The sequence below is a fragment of the Coenobita brevimanus genome, chromosome 111, assembly GCF_032717465.1.
Source record: "Coenobita brevimanus isolate Jiangsu-jjx chromosome 111, ASM3271746v2, whole genome shotgun sequence".
NCBI lineage: Eukaryota > Metazoa > Arthropoda > Malacostraca > Decapoda > Coenobitidae > Coenobita > Coenobita brevimanus.
In genome coordinates this window covers 7718820-7743210 of record NC_137064.1, presented here as the reverse complement: position 1 = coordinate 7743210, position 24391 = coordinate 7718820, and the positions used below count along the sequence as shown (strand labels likewise).

At 42.4% G+C, this 24391-nt stretch overlaps 1 protein-coding gene across 2 annotated transcripts in view; it reads left to right on the top strand.

Annotated features, from left to right (window-relative positions):
- ATPsynO (ATP synthase subunit O, mitochondrial) overlaps nt 1–7350 on the top strand; it is a 64461-nt gene extending 57111 nt beyond the window's left edge. Inside the window, exon 7 of one of the 2 annotated variants that reach the window (XR_013900572.1) lies at nt 6924–7057. Coding sequence is in view for 1 of the 2 variants with exons in the window: in XM_080286389.1 (XP_080142515.1) it covers nt 6924–7124 (201 nt within the window). In the remaining variant the exon portion in view is untranslated. Of the gene's footprint in view, nt 1–6923 lie in introns of both variants that reach the window. The other variant, XM_080286389.1, reaches the window with a different exon arrangement.
- Nucleotides 7351–24391: the final 17041 nt, after the last annotated feature.

The following is a 24391-nucleotide window of genomic DNA, read 5'->3' as shown; positions in this document are numbered from 1 at the left end:
TTATCATCTGGATCTCAATGACTACATGATTACTCTTTTTTTGTAGGACACAGATACTGTATTTCAAAGATTCAATTATGTCAGGTTCTTTGGTTAGCAGTAAATCTAGTCTTGCTGACATGTCATCACCTCTGAATCTTGTCTCTTCTTTGACCCATTGGGTCATTACATTATTTATCCATCCATCCATCATCGAATCCTACATTGCCCCATGAAGAGCGTAGGAGCCCGGGGCTAGGCAGTTGGTCCCGACATTTAAGATGAGAGTGACCAGCCTCACTCATCCCTGAGTGGCATTACATGAGCAGTCAACTCCAACCACCCCTTGGATATAAACCTTCACCAGCTCAATCCAATTGGAGCACCGTTATTACCCACTAAACCACCAGAAGCCAAAATTTGGTCATATGGTTACCACCCTGAGTAGTAAATGGTTTCCTGGTGTACAGGAAACCATTTGGCTTGTCACTCAGTGTAGAGTCACCCATAGGCAGAAGGAAGAGGAAAGAATGATGGAAAGAAAGACAGAAGAGGGAGTGTAAAGTCACCCGTAGGCAGAAGGACAGGGAAAGAATGAAGGAAAGAAAGACAGAAGAGGATGGAAGGAATGAAGGATGGAGGATAGGAAAGGGCAGACACCTGAGAGTTGCACTACATCTAGTGAGTGGATGGTGAGTGCCCCCACCTACCACAAATTACATTATTTATTGCTATATTTAACAGTATAGTGCCCCACTTATCTTCACTGCCTCCTGAGTCCCATTCCTCCCAGTTCACCTCTTTACAATTAAAATCACCCATCAGAATTATGTTGTTGCTTTCCTCTATCACTTTTTGTAGATAACTAACCATGTCTGACAACATCTCCTGGTATTCATCGTCATTCCATTCCCTCGTCTTAGGGGGAACATATACCACTGCGATGTCTGTCTTGCCATTCTCTCCAGATTCAAGTTTCATATTTATTGCTTCAGCCTTACCCTTTCCCAGTTCCACATTCTCCACATGGATGTTGTACAGTACTTCACTGCGATCATTACTCCTCCTGTTTTTTCTTTTCTGTCTCTTCTCCACAGTTTGTATTTACCTTCTCACATATTGATATCAATATCCTCTCTTAACTTGGTCTACAAAGCACATAATATCTGGTTCATGTACCCTCAAGTAATCGTTGGTGTCTGACCTTGCCGATATTAAACCATCAGCACTAGTATATACCACTTGCCAACTTTTTTCATTGTTCTTTATTCCCTCTTCTCTCCCTCTATCCATCAGTACCACTTCCTTAACCCCTACACCGCGGGCATGTTTACCGATGTTTTGCGTGTGCCGCGGGGTTATTCGGGCTCCGACAGACTCTCAAAAAATATTTGCCAAAAATCAGTTATTAGTCCTAGAATATTAAAATTATATATGCTTATGGCACATACCTTCAGCTTTCTCCTGGAATGTTTGTTGAGCCTTCGTCAGTTACCGTAGGACTTGTGGAGACCTCTGAAGTTGGGTAACGAAGTCTCCACTTTACACTTCCCGACAACTCGTAATATGATTACCACAGCCAGATATTAACATTATAAACACTACTCTATGATTTTCAAGTAGTTTGGGATCCATACTCCAAAAAAACCCACTGTGAAAGCAATGAAAATTATTAGCGCGTCTGACTGCCGCACTTGCGCTAGTTCGCTCTTGGTACTCTGTCATTTATTATTCATAAAACCCCTCACACTTTATATTTCTATTACTATATAACACTTATATATATCTACAGTCTTTATCCATAAGTTTCCTTCAGTAGTGTTAGTTTATTGTCATTGTAGGGATTCAATTTCTTTCAGTAAAATACGTAGCATTCACTTTCTTGTCCTGTATACTAGCATTGAGAGTGAATGTCACTTTCATCTTCACTGTCATAACTCATAGTATTCAGACATGCTAGAGTGAAACTTTCACTTTCATTACTCCTAGGGTATATACTCGTATCCTTATAATACTACTTATTTACATTTCTATTTACGTTCTCTATTTTATTTACGTTATTTACATTTCTATTTTATTTACACTGTTATGCACTGTCACTTGAAGTAACTTATAAAACTATTTTCCATTGTTCACGTATATTTACATTCATTACTTTCACTTGCTGTTTACACATTATTTACACATTATTTACAGTTCCACTTGCACTGTTTTACTCAATAGAAAGATCGTAGTCACTCTTTTATCAATTGTCAGCCCTTTACCTCTTTCCACACGAGGTTTAGTAGGGGGTAAAGGTCACAGGGCCCTTTGCATGGGGGTGAAAAAGGCCCTGAAGTCAGCAAGAGGAACAGACGTACCTCCTCTTCGGAAGATGAGAGAGAACTGATAAGGGAGGGCCCGCCGGGGTAGAGGCCTACTTAGGGGATATTCAATACTACCAACGTAGCTCTTGAAACAGCTATGTATTTCACTGAAATGATTGGCAGGAAATCTAGACAATACATTATAAATTAGGTAGTTCCAGGTGAATGTAAATATCACTTAGGCTTCTCCCTTCCCTCCTTATATGTATATTTATTACGAAAATAGATTATATGGCATATTTCAAGGGGAAAAAAACAGCGAAAATTAGCGAACAAGTGCACGTGAGGTGTTGTCAGGTGATAATTAGCCAATTCCAGGTGTATGGCACTCTCACTTACCTTATTTCTTCTTGTATATATTATTTGGTATAAGAATAGGGCATAGGGCTTATTTCAATGGATGAAATCAGTGAAAAATTCCAGGGAAGATTTACTTAGCGTAGCACGGCCGGGCAGGCGAGAGGATAGGGTAAGGGAGGGGGGGTAGGAAGCGGAGTCAAGAACGGGGAGAAATGGCTAAATTGTCAACAATGGATGGGAGTACAGATGAGATTAGGAGTGCTGACTAGTGTTGGACATTGGCAGTACTGATAGATGATACAAGCCCCCACTTGGAAGCCCAGGTAAATTCAAAATAACACAGAATCACAAAAGCGACGCCCCGCGGTATGATCCCTTGCTCCCAAGCGTCACGAAAGTGACGCCCCGCGGTTAAGGGGTTAATATCTGATCCATAACTCTCCAATAAAGCACTGTCTTCTCTTTCTCCATTCTTTGTTCGTTTTTTGCCATAGCTTTCTTTACTAGCTCCTTTATCTTAGCTCTTTCTTCCTCATTTGCATCTCTCCTTATCCGAGCATTCTTGAACCCCTCCTTTTCTGATAATTGCCATGTTCTTTTGATAATTTCATTTACCATTACCTGAGACTTAAACTTTAAGTGGCCTTACCCCTCCTTCCTCGTACTTTCCTAGCCTAAACACCATCAGTCTCTTCTTGAGCTTTGTTGTTACCCTCCATAACTGCTGATATTATCTCTCTAGATTTCTCAGTTCTTCTCTTTCCCTTTGTGATCTTACTGTCGTACATTTTTCTTTTATTCCCGAAATTATCATGGATTTTTTCTTGTCTGCTACATCCCTGACTAAAGATTCTCTACTTTTTAATACCCTAACCATGTCCTTTTCCACCTTTTCCATGCTTTGTTGTTCTACAGTCTCTTTGAAATTTATATTTCCTTCCTCTTGAATTTTCTTCTACCCCTTGTGTTGTTCCTTGATTTTGCTTAATATGTTTATGGTGCATCCTTGATTTTGATTTGTGATCATCTGGTTTACTTTTCATCCTGTCCCTTTCTACTTTCATCCTCTTATTTTCCCTCTTGAGCTGTTTTATTTCATTTGAGGCTGATTCATTACTCAATTTCAATTCTATAACATGCCTTTCTTGTTCAGCACTGCGTGTGCAGACGTTATCCAACTTGGTGTGACGTATCTTAATCTCTTTCTCCTGTTCTAAAGTCCGTTCCTGCAGCTCTCTAATTATAGTCCACACCTTTTTTAACTTCTGGACATTCCTGTCTGCCATTTTCTCCACTCCTGCTCACTCCTGCTACTCTTGTTTGATTCAGTTTAGTACATCCATTACCCTTATCCTCATCTGAGAAGCCCGCAAATTCACCGCCATCATACATAAACAATGAACTACTGTACAGTACCTCCTTCCTCCATGATGCAACCTACGAAAACTTTCTACTTCCACTGTGTTTTGTACTCTTGTTTGACCGAAATCTGCGTTTTTTTTTTTCACTGATATCAGACAGGACTACCACATAATCACAATAGGTTGTGCTCCTTTTTGCCGCTGTTTCAGCGATGTGTGTGTGTGGGGGGGGGGGGAACGCCACACTGAGTCGGTGTTTCCCGTGGGTACATTGTTTTAACGAGTGAAAAATCGTGAAATGAACATAACTTTCGGCCATCTCAAGGTGATTATTAAAACCAAAATTTGTTAAAAGTGGGTTCTGTATATCGAGGGTTTACTGTACAATATGTTTTCTGCTATAATGTACTAAGACAATATTGTAGATACTGTAATTACCTTGTGTACATATTGGAGAAAAAAAAAAAAGTCACTATCTCAGTAAGAACGATTTTAAGAAAGAAAATGTTACCAGGCCGCAGGAGATGGTTCTCGCGGCAATGAAAAAAGTTTCTTTTGCCGCCTATCTTTTTGCTTCTACTTCCAATACAGTTCTTCTTTTCCCTCAGTACTCCTGAATAGTTGTACAGTACATCAGTTGTTGGTGTAAGCAAGACTAGCAAAAGCTTTTGGAAAACAAACATATCGATTGTTATTTTGTTGGATGCAACTTGCGTCATCCAGTAATGAGCTTTCGATTTTGGTTGGATACTGTTTGCGTCAGATGGTAACAAGCGGTTGGAATTTGCACCAACACATCAATTATGAGAGGGTATAAGCCAATGTCCTGTTAGTCAACCGTCTTTATGCCCTTTCAGTAAATGCGTTTTTGGCAGTAAGTCATACTGTATGGTAACATAAGGTCTTTCTCATCTTTCTAACCCTGCTGATCTCTCTTACCATATTACTGCATATTCAATACTTGTTGCCAATTTCCTTTTGTAAGGCAATTTTTATTTATTTTTGAGTGAAGTAACCAGTGAGTTTCTGCAGCCATCTTGTTGACCTTGAAGCAGTACTTGATGCAGGTTCTTTGTTCTGTGAGGTCCGCCATTGCAAAACTGCCAAACCACATACACACTACGTTACAATAGTAAGTGTAGCTCAACAACACATCTGCTCATAGACACAGCTGGGGCCACACTGATGGTCAAGGGATGGTGCTAATTCCTCCTAGTGGCAAAGGCAAAACTGCAAATGATTGGCTCCTGTTCAGATTACTGGAGCTTTTGGGTAGCACCTCATACTTTGGGATATTCCATTATTCAAGTGGTACATGATGGCAACTATCATACATTCACTTGTGGAGCTGCCTACTTCCTCCTTCCTCTTTCTCATTCTGTGTCTGTGTCTGCCCTCCTGTCATTTTACATCGCCCTATTCTTCCTCTTTTTGTTCTGCTCTTTCCACTTCAGGTTGCTCTACACTGAGTGACAAGCCTTATGGCTTCTTGTAACCCAGGAAGCCATTTACCAGATTACGGGGTGAAGTAGAGCCTTCTATGGTGTCCCTGTTAACCGGGTGGGGAGACACAAATGCGATGTTTGTCAAGGAGTGAAACCTCCAAACTTTTCCTTGCATGGTGAGGCACTGTCAGGTGCGAGGGAACATTGGTTCACAGCACAGGATGGCTCTGGAGGGATGCTTGCCTTGGATTAATGGGTGTGCTTGGCCAGACTAGGGTTGATCAACAACAATAACTCCATTAGTCACACTGCTCCAGAGGGAAACTTGTGTCTTATAACCCTTCTCGTCTGTCTTCCCACCAAATCATTTCAGCAACTTCCCATGCACCCTTCCACAGTAACATTTTCTTTGACTCCTTATCAAAAGCCTTCCACAGCAGGGAGGGGCTATCTACCCAGCCATCCCATTCTTATGCAGTACAGTATAGTGTATTGACTACTTTGCTGTAGAAACACACTAGATTAGTGTGGGTGCTTACATGTATCCAGATGGACATGCAGTTTGAAAGTTCATTACCTAAGACCCATTAGTGTTTCTGTGTGCTGCATGCATCACCTGTCACCACTTCAGTGGTAATGCCCTCCATCCATGGTGAATACATAGTAGGGTGGGGCTTTCTCATTCAGGACTGGAGTGTTGGTATTAGTGGAGCCGTTTTTATGACCCCAGTGGATCTTGTGGATGGTCACTAAAAGTCTGTTTTAATGAAGTTCAAATCAACAGTGTTTTCCTTGTCCTGACCTAGGATTAAACTCTAGTTTTTACTTATGCCAGATAACTTCTCAAACCACTTGACCACTACCACCTGTTGTCTTGATGCTTTCAGTGGAAGTCCTCTATAATGTAATCACTGATGATTGATTATTGGGAATATCCACAGGTTAAAATCTCTCTCTCTCTCTCTCTCTCATGGAGTATTATTATTATTTTTTTTTTTTTAGAAAATATTGATTTTTCCTTCTTCATGCAAATACAGTTCACTGGCATACTTTCCTGCCATGTCACATGACTTACTTTATTTACGTTGTGGTACATTTTAGTGGAAACTCATCTCAAAGGAATGACTTCACAACAGAGGACAGGTGTTAGTACCGTATATTAAAAAAAAAAAAAGTGCGTATGATTTTACATTTTAAGTGAAGGCTAGCTTGTTAAGGCTAGAATGATATGGGAGTGGGTATGTGGCTCATTTCAGTTGGCATGCTGTTTGATGGTTTTCTGCTTCTGTGCTTTTTGGAAAAAAAAAAAAAAAGTTTCTGGATCATGCATCACTTCATCTTATGGACTAGAATTAGGTTGATGATGATGATGATGATGATGAGCTTTAAGATGAGTGGATAAATTGCTGTTTGTTGTAAGAAATGGTAATGGGTAAGCTTGTTTTATTGTTTCATTCTTCATTTTTTGACAGCCCTTGGATGCAGCCGCAATGAAGGAACTTGAAGGAGCCCTGAAATCCTTCACCAAGTCTGGTGAGACACTACAGATTACCACCAAGGTTGATCCCACCATCATTGGTGGCATGTTGGTATCCATTGGTGATCGCTATGTTGACATGTCTTTGGCCTCCAAGATAAATCGCTACACAGCCCTTCTTCAACAGGCTGTGTAGTACCTAAGCATCACATTGGAAACCAAATATGCAGGCGTGTACAGTTACATTTTTGTCATGTGGTGTTTAGAAAAATGGCAAAACAAATTCATTATTCCAAATATTGGGATAATATATGAAATATATAATCTATTTATGATGGTGGTTTGTCATCTCCCAGTGCAGGTGTGTATGTAAGTTGTATGTACAGTTCATTCATGACTTTGGATTATGTAAAATAAAAATTTTATTTACTACAATAGTCTGATTTTACTTGAATTTTGAGGCATTAATACTAAATGGAAGAGGCAGAGTTGAGATTGAGGAACGTACAATGAGAGTGTGCATGGAAGCTGTAGCTATATTTGGCCCTAACTTTTTTTTTTTTAATGTGTCCGACTCTGGGCAAAGGCTCAGGGCCTATTTCTTGGGGGCAGTGGCCTATCCCTGGCCTCAGTAGTCCTCCTACACCTCCACGTCACCACTTCGGCGCTAACACCCACCGTCTATACTGAATACATGCTGGGGCTGTCTCATGCAGGACTGGTGTACTGGTATTAGCGGGGATACTTTTAGGACATGTCGGCAGGTCATCTGGTAGATGAGGAAAGTCTGCTTTTTAGGAAATTCAAATCCTTAAACTGTTCCTTGTCCCAGCCGGGATTCGATCCTGGGTCCATTAGGACTGCAAGCCGCCTCTCTACTGATTCAGCCACTGCCTCCACCAAATGTGGACATTGATTTGACAGACTCCAGAAATCTTGTCACTTCTGCTGGACTTTTCCAAAGATTTATTTGTGAATTTGTTGCAGTGTGTTCAGTGTTGTAAGAGAGAGAGGGAGAGAGAGAGAGAATGTTTTAGTGTGTTACAGTATCACATTGAGGGCTGTGGAATGTTTGGTTTGTTGCAGTCACCCCAGGTTCATCTGAAGTGTGGACCCAGTGGACTTCCAGCTAGAAGTTGCCCTCTTCATGCAGTTCACAATCCTTCTTTTGAGGGATGGGGAAGGAGTTGAAGGACATCTGTGTAACAGCAGTGGAACTATCCATTTATATCAGTGCCACCCTTTGAGAGTGTAGTTGGGCCTGAAGCTAACCATTCATAGTGTAGGTAATTAAAGCGGTAGGAGACCATACTCCTTTACTGCTTCATCTTATCCATAGTTGGGAAAAGAGGTTGGGATGATGATGATGATGAGTCTTTCTGAGAATATCTGTGAAAAGGAGGCAAGTAGCATACAGGAGAATATAATGGTGGTGTATTGAAAATAACTTAAGGTAAGGTGTTCTGTAGGCTTATAAGTTAATGAGAATATGGGCCCTGATGCCAAGTAATGAGAAGCGGTAAATCCACACCACCACCAGACTTCACCTTGCAGTCACATTGCCACTGATATCTACACATTCCAGGTTCATGCTATATCAATGCCTCATACTTAACATTAATCGTTTTGTTTTGTTTAATTTCTGAATGCTCCAACATGCTTGCATGCATCGCTTTTGGTCACCTAATGGTGGCTATCCATGTTGTTTGATCTCTGGCAGCTTCCCTACGTAGTCCTTTATCCTTGAGGTCACACTCAATGCCCTCGTCCCAGGTCTTTTTCTGTCTACATCATGCTACTTTACCCCTAACATTAACAGTTCTCACTTTCTGCACCCAATTATCATCCCCCATCCTCTCCACATGCCCAAACCATCTCAATCTATCTCTCCTTATCACAACACCAATACATTCCAGTCCCATCCTACCTCAACTCTTTCATCATAAACCTAACCCCCCCAGGCCTTGTACTCAGGGATGTACTGCACATCCACCTATCATTGCCGTTTCTGTACATTAGAGCTGCGAATATCCTCTTCCTTTACTGCCCAGGTCTCACTGCCATGCTGCATTAAATTCTTAACACATACGGCATACAAAAATCCATTAGCACAGAGAGAGAGCCCTCTCAATGTTAGGAGAGGCAACAGCTCCCGGAACTTCTTCCAGCCACTCCTTACTCTAGCCACAGAGCTAACTCCAGCCCCACCTCCAGCACATAACATGTCTCGCAAATAACAAAACTCTTCCACACACTCAAGAGACTCACCAGCAAGTTCAGTCCTTTTATGCCTGGCAGTCTCCACATGCTCTCCCTGATACACCACACATGAAATCTGCATTATTTTCAGTCTGCCTGTAATATCTTGACATTTCTTATGCACCTACTTATCACAAACACTGTACAAGATGAAAGTACTTCCCATGCCATTGTGGCAAATTGCACATGGCCACTCCCCCTCTTCTTTGACAGTTTCACCCCCAGCCCTAAATACCATCACTGGTTTTATGTGCATTTGCTATTAAGACCTTGTGCCCCATACCATCTTTCCATTTCCTAAATCCTTCCTCCACCTCCCTGTCATTCTTTGCAATCAGCACGAAATCATCAGCATACATCTCCCACGGGAGTCCATTTCTGAAGTCATGTGAGAGGGCTTCAAGTACCATAATAAACAACTGGGAGATCAAGATTGACTCCTGATGCATACCAAGATTCATGGAAAACTCCTCATTCAAAACTCCATTCACCCTTACCTGGGTGCAAGCACCCACATACATGGCCATAATGACCCTAACCAGCCACTCCTCGATCCTAAGCTTTCTCATTGACCACTTCATCACCTTTTTGGGACTCTGTCAAAGGCGTTCTCCAATTCAACAAAAACAAAGTACAGTTCTGTTATGCAGCGTAGCCTGACCCCGACTCCTCAGGTTCAGGTACTGTGCAGGCCTTGGGTTCTTTGTTCACGACTGGGCCAGAATATGGAGACGAGGAGGGGAAACCCAAACACCATCTGAACAACGGCACGCGTATATTAAATGTAGAACAGAATACACAGTTCGGTACAATGACATACACTACGGTCCGTGACCAAACCTAATCAGTACCATACATCAACCACTACAGAGAAATATAGTACACACTTACATAGAATAATCCCACGATACAATACACATGTGACAGTTACAATACACTGAGTATGTCTCACAAGAATATACACAGAGGGGGAGGACACAACAGAATCCCTGGATGCAGTCTATCTCAGTATGCATATACGTGCGTGATGGGAATGGAAATATTTTCTCATTCCATAACACATCCGCGTGACATAGACGTAACTTCATATCACCTATAACACATCCGCGTGACATAGACAAGATACAGGCTGTCTTATGTTACACTCGCGTGACATGGGACGTGGGGATATATCACTTATTACCTACTCGCGTGACATGGACGGGAAGTGACACTATTTCACAGTGTCCTCGCGGGACACAGACTCACGGATTATTACCCTGGGCACACTCGCTTTACATGGGCGGGATATCCGTATGGGGGCGAATTGTGTATAACAACTTGGGGGACAAAAAGCCACAACACTGATACGTCTGTGGGGACAACTGTGCATTGCACGGGGGAGGGGGTGCACTCGTGAGGCGGCTTGGGCCTAGCTAGGTCAAGAGAATAGGGCCTAGCACATTTGTACCACTATTGGTCCTAATGCGAGTTCTTCTCTGTGTTCACTGTACACTAGGTAAAGGGGGGGGGGCAGGGGCATGTCACTAGGGACACTGGGAGGGATCTACTTGGCATAAAGTCGTACTCTATCACACATGGGGAAGCACTGATAGGAGATAGGACAATAGTCTAGGGTTGTTTTACTCACGCGGAAAGGCGGTGGGTGGCGCTAGGGCCTGCTGGGGCCCACTAGCTGGCAGCCGCAGGTGGCGGCCAGGCATGGGGGGCGGGCCATCAGGAGTGCGCTCCTTGTATGGGTCGTCGTCGGGAACGCCAGGTGTCTTGAAGGAGCTGGAGGGCGGAGTGTTGGGCAGCCTTCTCTTCACAGGGGCCCTGGGAGATGAGCAGCCCTCAGGACTAGGGGCGAACAAGGCCACTTTAAATATCATATTATTCCTTTCCCCACTACTTAGGTTATTAAGTAAAAGTCTCTGAGATTTAGACTTTGCCTTGTAAACCTCTCTTCTAGACCTACTTTTGGCAGCGAAGCATACCTCTCTGCTACCACCCTTTCTCCACTCCCGGAAAAGCCTTCTTTTCTCCATAACTGCAGCTTCTACACCCTCATCCCACCACCAAGTTACTTTATGTCTTGGGGGGGGGGTGCTTCTTGTCTATCCACACACTGAATCAGTAACTCTCAAGAGTTTGTTCTTGAGGGCTCTGTATTGTTCATTAACACTTCTATCAACGTCTCCCTGTTCAGCCACCACTCTATTCATTTCGCTATAGAAGGCATCCCTTACTGCTAGATTTTCCAACTTACGTATTTTTCTCCTAGGTGCATAGGTCCTCTTTCCTCACCCGTTCCTTAAGCACCATGTCACATCAATAACTTGTGTTTCAGCACGCTCCTCGCTCCCTATAACTTTTAACATCCCTCACTAACCTTTTATCAGCCCTCCTGACCTGGAAGTATTCTATCTGGCTGCTGTTTCCCCCAGACTCGTATGTAGCCTAATCAACCTACTCTCTCTTACACACACTCATGTTCATTGCCTCCCGACACTCAAGTACCCTCTCCCCTTCCTCATTTCTTGTACTATATGCACATCCCCCATGTTCTTCATATCCTTGAGCTTGCTTCACCTACGTGACCATTTAAGTCCCCTCCCAAAACTACAATTTCATCATCTCCCATACCAGTTACTACACGTATTAAGTAGTCCCAGAATCTATCCTCTACCTCATCCAAGCATGCCTGTGGAGCATACGCCGATACAAATGCAAACATAACCAGACCGAACAAAATTTTCACTACTATTATCCTGTCACTTGACTCTCACCACTTTCATGACATATTCCACCCATTTCTCCCCAACCAACACACCCTCACCACCATATCCATCCGCCCTACCCCGCCAAAATGACGTACATCCCTCCCGGCTATCATTTTGGCTGATCTTCCTCAATACCTGACTTCTTGCACACATCCCACATCCGCTCCCCTCCTACTAAATGCTTCAACTACTTTCCCCGCTCTACCCCTCAAATTTCCCACATTCCATGATGCCACTCTGATTTTCTTGGGTGATTTAGTTTCCTCAGGCTTGCTTAGAAGATCTTTCTTTCTAGTTATAATTTGGTAAGAACAGATAATGGGGAGAAACCACAAGCCCCACTCACATGCACAGTCCCAGGCCTAGGCATGGGATCTGGGACCCATGGCCCACCAGCCGTGACCAGTGGCTGCGGCAGTGGCCTTGGGGCACCCTGCCATGGCAGCTACAGGGACGTCCTTTAAGCGTGCCTTGGCACTGTAACTCCCCCGCCATTATACACCCATTGATAGGGCAGCCTCCCGGGGCACTGCTCCCAGGTTCGGACTCCTCTCTATTGGTCGGAAGCAGCCTGGGAACCACAATGCCTTATATCCTGTAGCACAGGTTGAACCCCACCCCATCTCCGCACCAAAATCTATAGTGGCGGAGCCCTCGTGACGCCTCCTCACAATTGGTCCATCAGTAGGTAAAGGGGACAAAGTTTTCTGGCCGCATGCCCTTGCTGTTGTCAACCCCTGTTCTTAGTGGGATACGTTGTGTGATAAGTAAGCACATGTAAAGTAGTGCATGAGGCAGAGGAAAGTGTTTGGAAGAGTATGCTGGTCTACTCTCCACGTAAGTTTCACTTTTGCTGAAAAGTTCAGCAAAGGGAGATGGTCCAGTTGCTTGATACGGGAACACCAGCTCTCCCTATCGCCAGCACTGGCATTCCTCTTGGGAGTACCACCCTGATCGGCTGGTGCTACAGCCTGCTTCCTGCATGTGGACAGCAACTCCCCAACATAGTTCTCTTGCAGTCTGTACAGTATCAAGGCTTCCCAGTCACGGTTGAGTGCTTCCACTCTGTGGAACTGCTTTCGTGATGCACATTGGCAGATCGAAGGTGGGCCTTTGTGCTGTGTACTGAAGTGCCTGACCTTTTTCACCATTTTTTTTTTTTTTTTTTTTTTTTTGAGGGGGAGGGGAGGGTGCTTGATGGTCTGATGAGTTGAAGGTGCTCCAATCAGGTTTGCTCCATGAGGGTCTAAGTCTGAGGGATAATTGTTGTTTATTGTTCAGGTAATGCTGCTAAGGGGCGGGCAGTTGGGCACTCTTGCCCTAATGCTCTTTGTGGGGCAAAACTGAATTGGATGATGAATGAATCATCAAGCCCTTCATGGTATCTTTCCAAGGTATTTATATTCCTCCACCATATCAAGCCCTTCATGGTATCTTTCCAAGGTATTTATATTCCTCCACCATTCAAGTCTCGCCCTTCACCAGCTGGTATACCATAATGAGTCACCTTCTGTTTCAACAGACATCACTTGTTTTATTAGACATCCAAACATAAGATTTGAAGTATTCCCTGAAATCATTCATCTATCAATAGATCTATGGCCAGACATCTTAATCCCATAAGGGGTGGCCAGAAACAGATTGCCTTAATGTTGCTCTGTCTTCTGCCATTTGGCTGCCCTCCCTCCAATTTACACACCCCTTTCTTGTATCTCTTCCCCACTCCATTCCTCCATCTTATCCTTGCTTGCCTTCCCCCCCCCTCCCCATCTCACTCACACACACTCTTCTAGTCAGTCTCTCATTCCCCATTTTGTTTCCACGTGGCCAAACTACCTCAAAGTATTTCTCACACTTTCAGTTGCATCCATGTCAACACCACATCGCTTCTTTACTTCCCCAATTATCTGACTGTCTCCTTGTAACTCCACATGCTCCTCTCGGATAACTAATTTCCACTGCTGTCACTCAACTTGTATCCTTCCAACAAGGTTCAGGCTTCACCTCCGGACGTTAGAGTGGGTACCACAATATTGTTGTGCAGTAACTTGTTTACATCCATGCTCAAGTCCCAGTTCATTACCAGCTTCATTCCTGTCTTTCTAACTCTTGTTTTGACCCCACCATATATCCCTTAGAGGTCCCTGGTGGAGACCGACCAAGGACAATCGTTTCTCAGGTTATGGGATCTGGCTATACTAAACGTTGACAGTGAGCTAGATTGTAAGGAAAAAACAACAGCAGTTGTTCAAGACTAAAACTAAAAACTTTTAGTAAAAAAAAAAAATTACAAAAAGTATATGGAATAGTCAAAACTTTAAAGGAGAGAGAGAGAGAGAGAGAGAGAGAGAGAGAGAGAGAGAGAGAGAGCACAAGAAATTGTAGAGTTTACAGAGTACAGATATTTGGTAAGTTGCCGATGGGGGGAGGTAAATTTTAGACAGGCCTATCTGGGAGCTATGTAGTACACGGTACAATGGAGCGGAAGATGAAAGACCATTTTAAGGTAAAAAATTAAGTTGGTGAAATTTCGGAAGCGTATAATCTGTCAATAACTGGGACCTTGCTTGGGTTAAGACTGTAGAGATGAGTTTTCTCAGAACATAAGCAGGTATAAGCAGGATGGATAGGTTAGAAAATTTTCTAGGTCTCTGGAATACAGAAAGGACCACAGGAGTAAAATGAGACATTGCTGAATGGATCAAGCGAAATGCACTGAAATACTATGCATATGTTTAGAGAATGCACAGAATTCAAAAAATGGATGTGAAAGTGAGGTTGAATGTTGAAAAAGGAAGACCTTGTGTTGTAGATGGAAAGAACGAAAGAGTACAGTGGAATGAGAATGAAAACGAAGAGGGACAACTGCCAGGATGAATACAGCATGCAAAATTTACCGAGGGGTTGTTCCATCACGACCATTCCCAATCAGGCGATTTCTAGAACCAGAAGGAAGGAAGACGTTGGAGATGATATATCCATTATTTTGTCATCCCAGCACTAATCCCCACCCACTGGATATGATGAGGCAGAACCCAGGAGAGAGAGAGAGAGAGAGAGAGAGAGAGAGAGAGAGAGAGAGAGAGAGAGAACACAAAAATAGGAGCTCTATCAAAATCAGTGAAACTGGCCACACTGTCATGATCACATTATTGAGACCTTTGAAATCCTGGCTCTACCCCACAAACATAATCATCGGCATATGTTTGTAATACAGTATATTTATTACGTACACCTATGGGTTAAGGTAGTTTCTTAGATTTCCATATTAATAAAGGGGTGCCAAACTACTATAGGTGCTTCTCTGCGCATACTTCATTTTGATTCTTTGTCAGTTCCTTACCTCCCATAACTACGATACCTTACTTTCTCACTCGGCACCATATTCATCCTTCTTCATGCTTGTAATTTTATGGTGCATCAATCATCTAAAAAAAAAAAAAAAAAAAAAAAAAAAAAAACAACATTACACAGGATCTCAGAAAAATTTCTCCCCTTCACCAGTTGCTACACTTCACGAACACCTTAAACACACAGCCACCCAAAGCCTTCAGCCAAATCTCATCCTTCACAAACCACCACCGGACATGCAGCCTGAAGAAACTGTCCAACCCAGATAGACATTAGTGCACCGATCCAAACTGTGATGCGGCCATCACTCTTCCCTGCTTCTTTGCCATCGCAAAATACAATACACAATTTACTATAACCACACTACAATGCAGCCTCCTTCACTACAACACACTCACTTAATTCACTACACTATCACAGCACACACAATTCTTCAACATAAACAGCAAATGACCTGTGGGAGCTACTGGTTGAAGTGTCCTGTTTCTTGCAGTCCACTTGATTCACGTCAAGATAAGCTTGGAGATGCAACGACAGCAGAAACAACATCCTCTTCCAAGGCCTAGCACACAATCTCACAGCTTATTCACTCACCAAATCTTTTTTCACCATCATACCGTAGTCCATTTTCCCGATTTGTTTTCCTTTATGCATCTGACTGGTATAGGCTTCACAGCCTGCACCCATGGCCCAGTAGTCCTCCTGCATACCATCACCTCCACATGTCACCACTTCGGCGCCAACACCCATCGTCCTTATTGAATACATGCTAGGGCTGCCTCATGCAGGACTGGTGTGTTGCTATTAGCGGGGATATTTTTACATGTCGTCGGGTCTTTTGGTCGATCAGTAGTGTCTGCTTTTTATGAAATTCAAATCCTTAAACTGTTCCCTGCCCGAGCTGGGACTTGAACCTGGGTCCATTAGGACAGCAGGCCACCTCTACTGATTCAGGCACCGCCTCCCCCATAGGAATATATAGTATCGCCTAACCCCCTCCCCCCCAACACACACCTTCCCTATTGTCAGTTATATGTTCCTTATGCCACATCTTATCAAATCTATTGTTCTTATCCCTCCACTCTATACTACCACCACACATTCCAAAACAATTCTTTTTCGACTGCTATACCAAATGTTACTATGGGTATTAACACACCGTCAGCCCTCTGTTTTGTATTAAGGTTTTCAAAGCACCGGCCACCATTCTTTGCTTCTCTACTTTTCACTGTTTTTAATATATTTCTCTCTCTCTCTCTCTCTCTCTCTCTCTCTCATTACCGTAACGAGGTAATATAACTTCCATTTATTCAGGTCTCTCCATTCACCATTTCCAGTTTTGAGAGTCATCTTGTCTCTAAACAGCCATCTTCCCAACCCTTGCAAGCAGAAGATATCCTTCCTCAACTTAAGCTGTCTCCAGACAGTAGTATTTAGCTCTGGAGTGAAGAGGTTAACATAAAATGGGAACAGCACACATCGTTGTCTGATTCCAACACAGATATTGAGACATTCAAATGAATGTATCACTCCCATAACGGAAAATTATATAATTTAGCATTTTCACTCTAAACCTCACATTTATAACATTCAAAAATCTCTCCCTGTTGCTTTTTTTTTTTTTTTTTTTTTTTGTAACCATGAGTGATGTGTTTCTCACTGTCGTGCTTCAACCATCGGATTCACACATCTTCCACTCAGAAACAACCTTATTCATTATTCATACTCGGTAGCTCATCAGACATTCTGATAGTTGTCTTACCTTCAGTAGCACCAACCCCATGACTAACAGGGGGCTGTGATCAATTCTGGGCCAAGGGCCACAAGGAAACCCTATTTAACTGCTATCTGATGGTAGTTCAGTGTCACTGGTAGTGTCTGTCATCTGGGCCTCAGACATGACGCGCTGATGATGGGGCTGGTGCGTGGCCAGCACCAGACCAGAGTACAGGTCTGAAAACTAGAATAGTGACGGGGATAGGCTACTCTGTCAATAACTGAATAATTCTATATATATCAGCTGCAGTGCTGTGTCGCTTGGACTGGCGTCCCTGCAGCTGGTTAGATGGCCTTTCTGAGGATTATGGGTGAATTGACCCTGGCTGGCTTGGTGGGTGGATAGTGCTGGGTGGTTGAACTCTTATGGTACTTAAGTCAGTTCAACATACTCGTATAACTAGTACAACCACTATTTTTTGAGTAAATCCGAATGATCAACAACACCAACGGAGGAGGAGGGGGACGAACTGCTTCCTAGGTTCAGAGGAACCATTCTGAATATGACGATGAGGGTGGTAGGGGAAATGGTGGATACATTTGAGGTGGAAGATTGATGTTTATTGTTTGCAGGTGACATGTTCGGGGGGCCCATCTAGATTTATTACGAGCAAATCTAAGGTACTGTATACTGTAGAAATTTTTTCAGGAGTGATCAAAAGTTTGGAATGAGTGGGCTTTGGATTCTGGTTGTTTAACAATGGGTGGATACAGTGTTGGAGTTGAGAAGAGTGAACGTGAAGATACTGATTAATCACATTCAAGCAGCTGCATCATCACATGTCCCTCAGAGTGGGGTACTTGAGGAGGTACAGGATAGATCTGGGAATGAGCTATTATTTCTGGTGCTACAACTGGACGGAAAACCGCTTGGTGTTGCGTGGTACTTCGAATGGCCATGTAGGTGTGCAAGGTTATGGGTATGAGGGGGTGCATAATGTGCTGAGATACGGCTCTAGGATTACTGAGGATGAAATAATACCTGCCTTCAGTCCTGCTCTGAACAAGGTTATGGTCAGTGCAATACATTCAAAGGGATCAAACAGTCTAATTAGGCTACATACGAATCGGGTGGTGCTGGAAGTTAATTATTCCCTGGGGGGGACACCTGAATGGAAACGTCATGCGTGTTCGGGATGTGAAAGTGACTGCTGGGGAATAGTACACGTTGCTTGTATGTGATATGATACTGAAAAGAATTACGGAAGAGAAAAAGATGTATATCTACAAGAAAAAATAAAAGCTTGGAAGCTGATGGATCGGACGATTGATATTACGTAACTGCAACGTTGACTTAAGTCTTATGTAATAAATAATTTAGAAGTAAACGCTAAGTAGTGATATTTATTGCTTGAAGCAAATCCCAGTCTCCATAGCTGTCGTTGTTCAAAGTTCACCCCCCACCCCGTGTTACCTTTACTCTGGCGATATCCTGGCTACATCCTTACACGCAACTGGAAAAACTAGAGTTCCATTTCGGAAGGTTCGATCAGACTCCCCCCATGCACCTGTTCACCAGGTATTCTAGGGGAAGATCGTGACTCATTAAATACTGCTTTTCTGTCTTAGAGATCATCGTGCATTCGATGGGGATTAATTTTCAGGGATGATAGTCTTAAACATTTTTAAGATCGATTATCTGTTGTAACTAGAATTTGCTCTCGTAGGAATGACAAAGAAAGGAAAAATGCAGACTTTCCATATCTCCATCTCATACAACAGCAGCTGTTAGGTGCGAAAGAAAACTTATTGTAGAATATACCTTTTCTGCGAGAAGAATAAGGAAAGAGTGCGGAAGCTTTCTGTCTCTCGAGTCTTCCTGAGAAAAGGAAAAAATAAGTTTCGACACAGAACCTTCCGTAGGTATGTCTGAGCATCCCAGCCGAGCCTCCTTCCTGCTCACTGACCTTAACGCTCCCTCCTACATCTCCTTGCCGGACACTCTGCATTCCCAGGGCCACGTTCTCATGGACTAAGGAGGCTTCCTAGCACATCTTCCTTACCAGCTACATATGGCACATTTATATTCTCTTACGTACTGTTTATTCATATTATATCATTGCTGTGGTATATCATTATCATCATAATTACAGATCCTCGCCCGTTCCCATCTAAAAAGATAAGGTGAGGTATGATCTGAAGCCAATGAAAGATAAAGCATAACCGTAGAACCATCAAACAACGTCAAAACAAAGAAAGTATAACGGTAGAACTGTCAAACAACACACCCTGTGAAATGGGCCACAAACTCATTCACACAACATTCAGTCCTACAAAAGTCTGGCTCCACCCCACAGACAAAACCATTTATATATTTTACTTTACTACTGTTTATAGAGATGCGTCACAAACACTATGGGGCTGCGTCATTCTGTCCTCTACAGAGTTAATATGGGGATATCAAATCCTTCTCATGTCTTCTGTTCGTATCCTCCTATCCATGTTGCTCCCTTGTCAGTCCTTCAGCTTCCCCAGCTTTCATACCTCGCTTTCTTACACATTTTGTTGTTTATTCCTTATCAGTCCATCTTCATGACCTATCAAGCCTCTTTTCACCTTCATATTCAGTCATCTCTCTCTCTCTCTCTCTCTCTCTCTCTCTCTCTCTCTCTCTCTCTCTCTCTAATGTTACCACTATATCCATTTTCTCCATATGATGATACCATCATACCAACTTTTTTCTACCCTGTGATCAGTAGATTTCCCTCCTTCACATCTTGCACGAATGTCTCTTATCCTATTGGACTTACTCTGCTTAAGCCACAAACATTTCTTGACAATCCCATTTCCACGCCTTTCACTCTTGATTCATCACACTCGTACTATATCAGTCTCACCTTCACATTCATGTGGACACAAGCACACCTTCATGCAGTCCTCTCACAAGCCTCATACTCAGCCTATATGTCTCCAGAGGACCGGTCACCTCCCTTCCTTGAGCCCTTCTGCTTTTCACCTCCTTTATGTATTAGTCTCTCCTTTCCCTGAATGAACTGAGGTATTCTGACTCTTTCATCAATTCAAGTCTTCATCCACCAATCAGTCACACTGAAAATCACCTTCTTTCTCAGCAACCATCGCTTTACTCTTATCTACACATAGATTCAAGCCACAGCGCACACCGACATTCATGAAACTGATTAGATTGTTAAGACCCTGCTAACTATAAGCAAGCAACACAACATACCTACCCTAACGTAACAGATGAACATAATTGACAAACTAACCTAACTTGATTAGAAAACAAACCTAACAGCCTCTCCCAACCCAACAGAATAACCTAACAAACTAATGTAACATGATCCTTAGAAAACAAACCTAACTTCACCTAGACTTTAATGGATAAGAAGAAGTACAAAAATGGTACACAGAACGGAAATCAGCGTCAGGGTGGCATGGTTGGTAGAAATTTCGCGTTGGAGGAGAGGAAGTTCGAGTGCGCCATAGATCGATCCCAAGAAGATATATAATGCCCCGAGGTGTTTCTGAAATTTAATGACCTGAGGCTTTTCTAGAATTTAATGACCTTGAGGTGCTTCTAATATATATATATATATATATATATATATATATATATATATATATATATATATATATATATATATATATATATATATATATATATAATGTTTCGAATTTTTATAGAATTTAATGACCTTGAGTGTTTCTAGAGTTTAATGTCCCAAGTTTTTTTTCTATAATTTTTAATTATTTGAGGATTCTGTAGAAATTAATGACCGTTTTTTCCTAGAATGTAGTGCCCTGATTGTTTTCCAGAATTTAATGGCTAGAGGGTGATTCGAGATTTTTCTAGGATTTAATGGTCCGAGCATTTCTAGCAATTATCCAAATGGTTCGAGGTTCTTCAAGGACTTAATGGGTCGAAGTTTTCTAGAATTTAATAGCTAGAGGTTTATAGAAATTAATGGTATGAGGTTTTACTAGAATGCTGTGGCACCATCTTTTCTAGAATTCATTGGTGCCAGTTTTATAGAATTCAATGGTTCGTGGATTTTCTAGAATGTAACGATATGAGTTTTTCTGGAACTGAATGGCCCAAGAGTTTTCTAGAACTGAATGGTTCGATGGCTTTCTGGAAGTTAATGGTCTGGGGGTTTCAAGACCAAATGACCTGAGGGTTTTCTAGAATGTATTGGTTCGATTTTTTTTCTCGAATCTAGTGGCCCTAGGTTTTTGTAGAATTTAAATGCCTGATGTTTTCATAGAATATACTGGCTAAACAGGCTCTAGAATTTAATGGTGTGAGGTTTCTGAGAATTTATTAGTCTGAGTTTTATCTAGAATAAAATGGTCTGGCGTTTTCTAGAATTTAGTGACCTAAAAGTTTTCTACAAGTTAGTGGCCTGAATGTTTTCTAGAAGCAATGGTCGTTTTCTAGAGCTGTGTGACCTGAATTTTTTCTAGAATTTAATTGTCTCATCGTTTTCTACAATTTAGTGTCCTGAGATGGCTAAAATTGAATGGTCCGAGGGTATTTCTAGAATTATATGACCTGGGGGCTCTGGAAATTAAGGGTTAGAGGGTGTTCTAGAATGTAATGGTTCATTTTTTTTTTTTTTTGTAGAATTTAATAGCCTGAGTTTTTTAGAATTTACCTTCATTCTTTCCACTTCCTTCAGCCTGTGGGTGACTCTACACTGAGTGACAAGCCAAATGGTTTCCTGTACACCAGGAAACCATTTTCTACGCTGGGTGGTAACCATATAACCAAATTTTGGCACCTGGTGGTTTAGTGGGTAATTATTGCGCTTCAATCGGATTGAGCCAGTGAAGGTTTATATCCAAGGGATGGTTGGTGTTGATTGCTCATGTAATGCCACTCAGGGATGAGTGAGGCTGGTCACTCTCATCTTAAATTTCGGGACCAACTACCTAGCCCCGGGCTTCTACACTCCTCATGGGGCAATGTAGGATTGGATGATGGATGGATGGATGGACTAGCTTGGTGTTTTTCTGTTATGAGTCCATATTATAATTACAAATCATAATAGATAGATAGATAAATAGATAGATAGACAGCTCTATGCGAGCCTGGGAATGGGAAATGATCTTGCAAGGTACACTCAGGAAAAGCTGACGACAGATTACGAAGTAGCCAGTCAGTTAGTTGTCAGCAATTCACCAGGTGAACAAAGCCTTGTTGACCATACACACACATACACACATACTCACACACAGGCTTCTAGAACTTTCCAATCACAGGGAACACACGTGATACGTCTCCTGTTTCACCAGAATTTAGGAAAGAGAGCTCAGAAGGAAGCTAGCCATAGAACAGGCAGGTCGTAGGGAGAAGGGCTTAGCAACTTGAGAGAGAGACAGAGAGAGCGAGACAGGGAGATAGCTCCCGGGACTCTACTTTATACTTCGCTCTGTGTGAGAGACTTGTTAATATTTCCAAGACAAATAAAAATAGTTCCATACTATTCTTTACCTCTCCTTGTCATTGAATGACAAATGGGAAAGAAGATTATCTACTTACAAAGCTACTCAAGTATAACAACCGCTCGTCCACAAGTCTAATATATATATAACTTCTCTACAAAGGAGTTACAAAATCTTTTTTTATGACATTTCTAGCATGTAATGGTCTGAGTTTTCTAGAATTTAGAGACCTGGTGATTTTCTAGCGTTTACTGGGTACAGAGTGTCTTAGAATTAACTCTCCTGAGGTTTTTCTATCATTAATTGCTGCCAGGGACTTTATTTTTTTGTCTTGCTATCTCCAGACGTTCTTACTCAGTTTAGGATTTGGGACTGGAGTGGTTAGATACAGCGTTCGTTAACTATTACCCTATACAACGTCTCCCTTGAGGTAAATAAAAGCGTTCTGTGGTAGCCTGATGTAGACGTCTGTTTTCGCCTGAGGTACTGGGCCAGTCCCACACCTTGAATACTAAGTCGTGGTTGCTTGAAATTCGATGAACCTTAGTTGTGAGGTGTGAATGAGTCTCCCTGATTATACTATAGTCCTTTTATCTTATCTTGGCCCAGATTTTCGTCCTTCTGTAGCTTATTTCCCATAGCTCAGTGGCAGAAAAAGACTGTGCTACGTAAGGATTTACATCTTTCCCATAAAACTTCTTCGTGACTAGTATCATACTCTAATGTTAATCTGTTGTTACAAATCAGCATTCAAGACAGAAAGACTGCAATTTTTGGTCAAGTTAAATAGAAAAGAGTATTGTCAAATCAACCCTCCAGTCTGACACAAATGGCAATCAAATGAACTGGAAGGAGTTAAAAATATTTATCAGGTTAGAGTAAACGCGTTAGTGAAATATACGTCATAAGTCTGAAGGGTTTATTTTGATTACACCTACGATAAGCTATACTCGTTTTACTCGAAACTGGCCTAAAACTGATATCTCTTCATCTTCAGTACTTTCGTTCGTTCGTTTATAAAGGCTCCAGCATGCTTACATGCGTCGGCCTTGGTCACCTAATGACGGCTGTCCATGCTCATCTCTGGCAGCCTCCCTATTCAGTCCCTTATCCCTGAGGTCCCACTCTATGACCTCGTCCCAGGTCTTTTTTCTGTCTGCCACTCGCACCTCTACCCCCAACGTTCACATTTCTCACTCTCTGTACCCAGACGATCTCAATCTCCCCCCCCTCCCTCATCACAACACCAATACACTCCAGTCCCATCCTTCCTCTTAACTCTTCCATCGTAACCCTCGTAACCCCCCCCCCCCAGGCCTTGCATTCAAGGACGCACGCCACATCCACCTAATCACTGTCATTCTGTACGTTTGCGCCTGCGAATATCCTCTTCCTTTTCTGTCCACGTCTCACTACCATACAACAATACACTCCTAACACATGCCGCATACAAAAATCCCTAAACATGAAGGGGTAGCCTTCTCACTGTCAGGAGAGGCAACAGCCCCCTGAACTTCCAAACACTGTTTACCCTAGCCAGAGTTAGCTCCATCCCCACCTCCAGCATATAACATTTCTCCCAAGTAACAAAACTCTTCCATACTCTCAAGCTAACAAGATCAATCCCATCACGCCTGACAATCTTCACATGCTTTCCCCGACGCACTGTACACATGAAATCACCATTATCTCGCAGTCTGCCTCTAATACCACTACACGTCTTAAGCACTGACTTATCACAAACACTGCACAAGACGAAATTGCTTCCCATACTCTTGTGGCGTCATGAAGAAATGCTACGGAAAAAGATGTGTAGAGCTACAGTACTGTATTCTTCTGCCACTGAGTTACATGAAAATAATAAGCTGCAAAAGGACGAAAATCTGGGTAAAGTTAAGGCGAAAGGAGT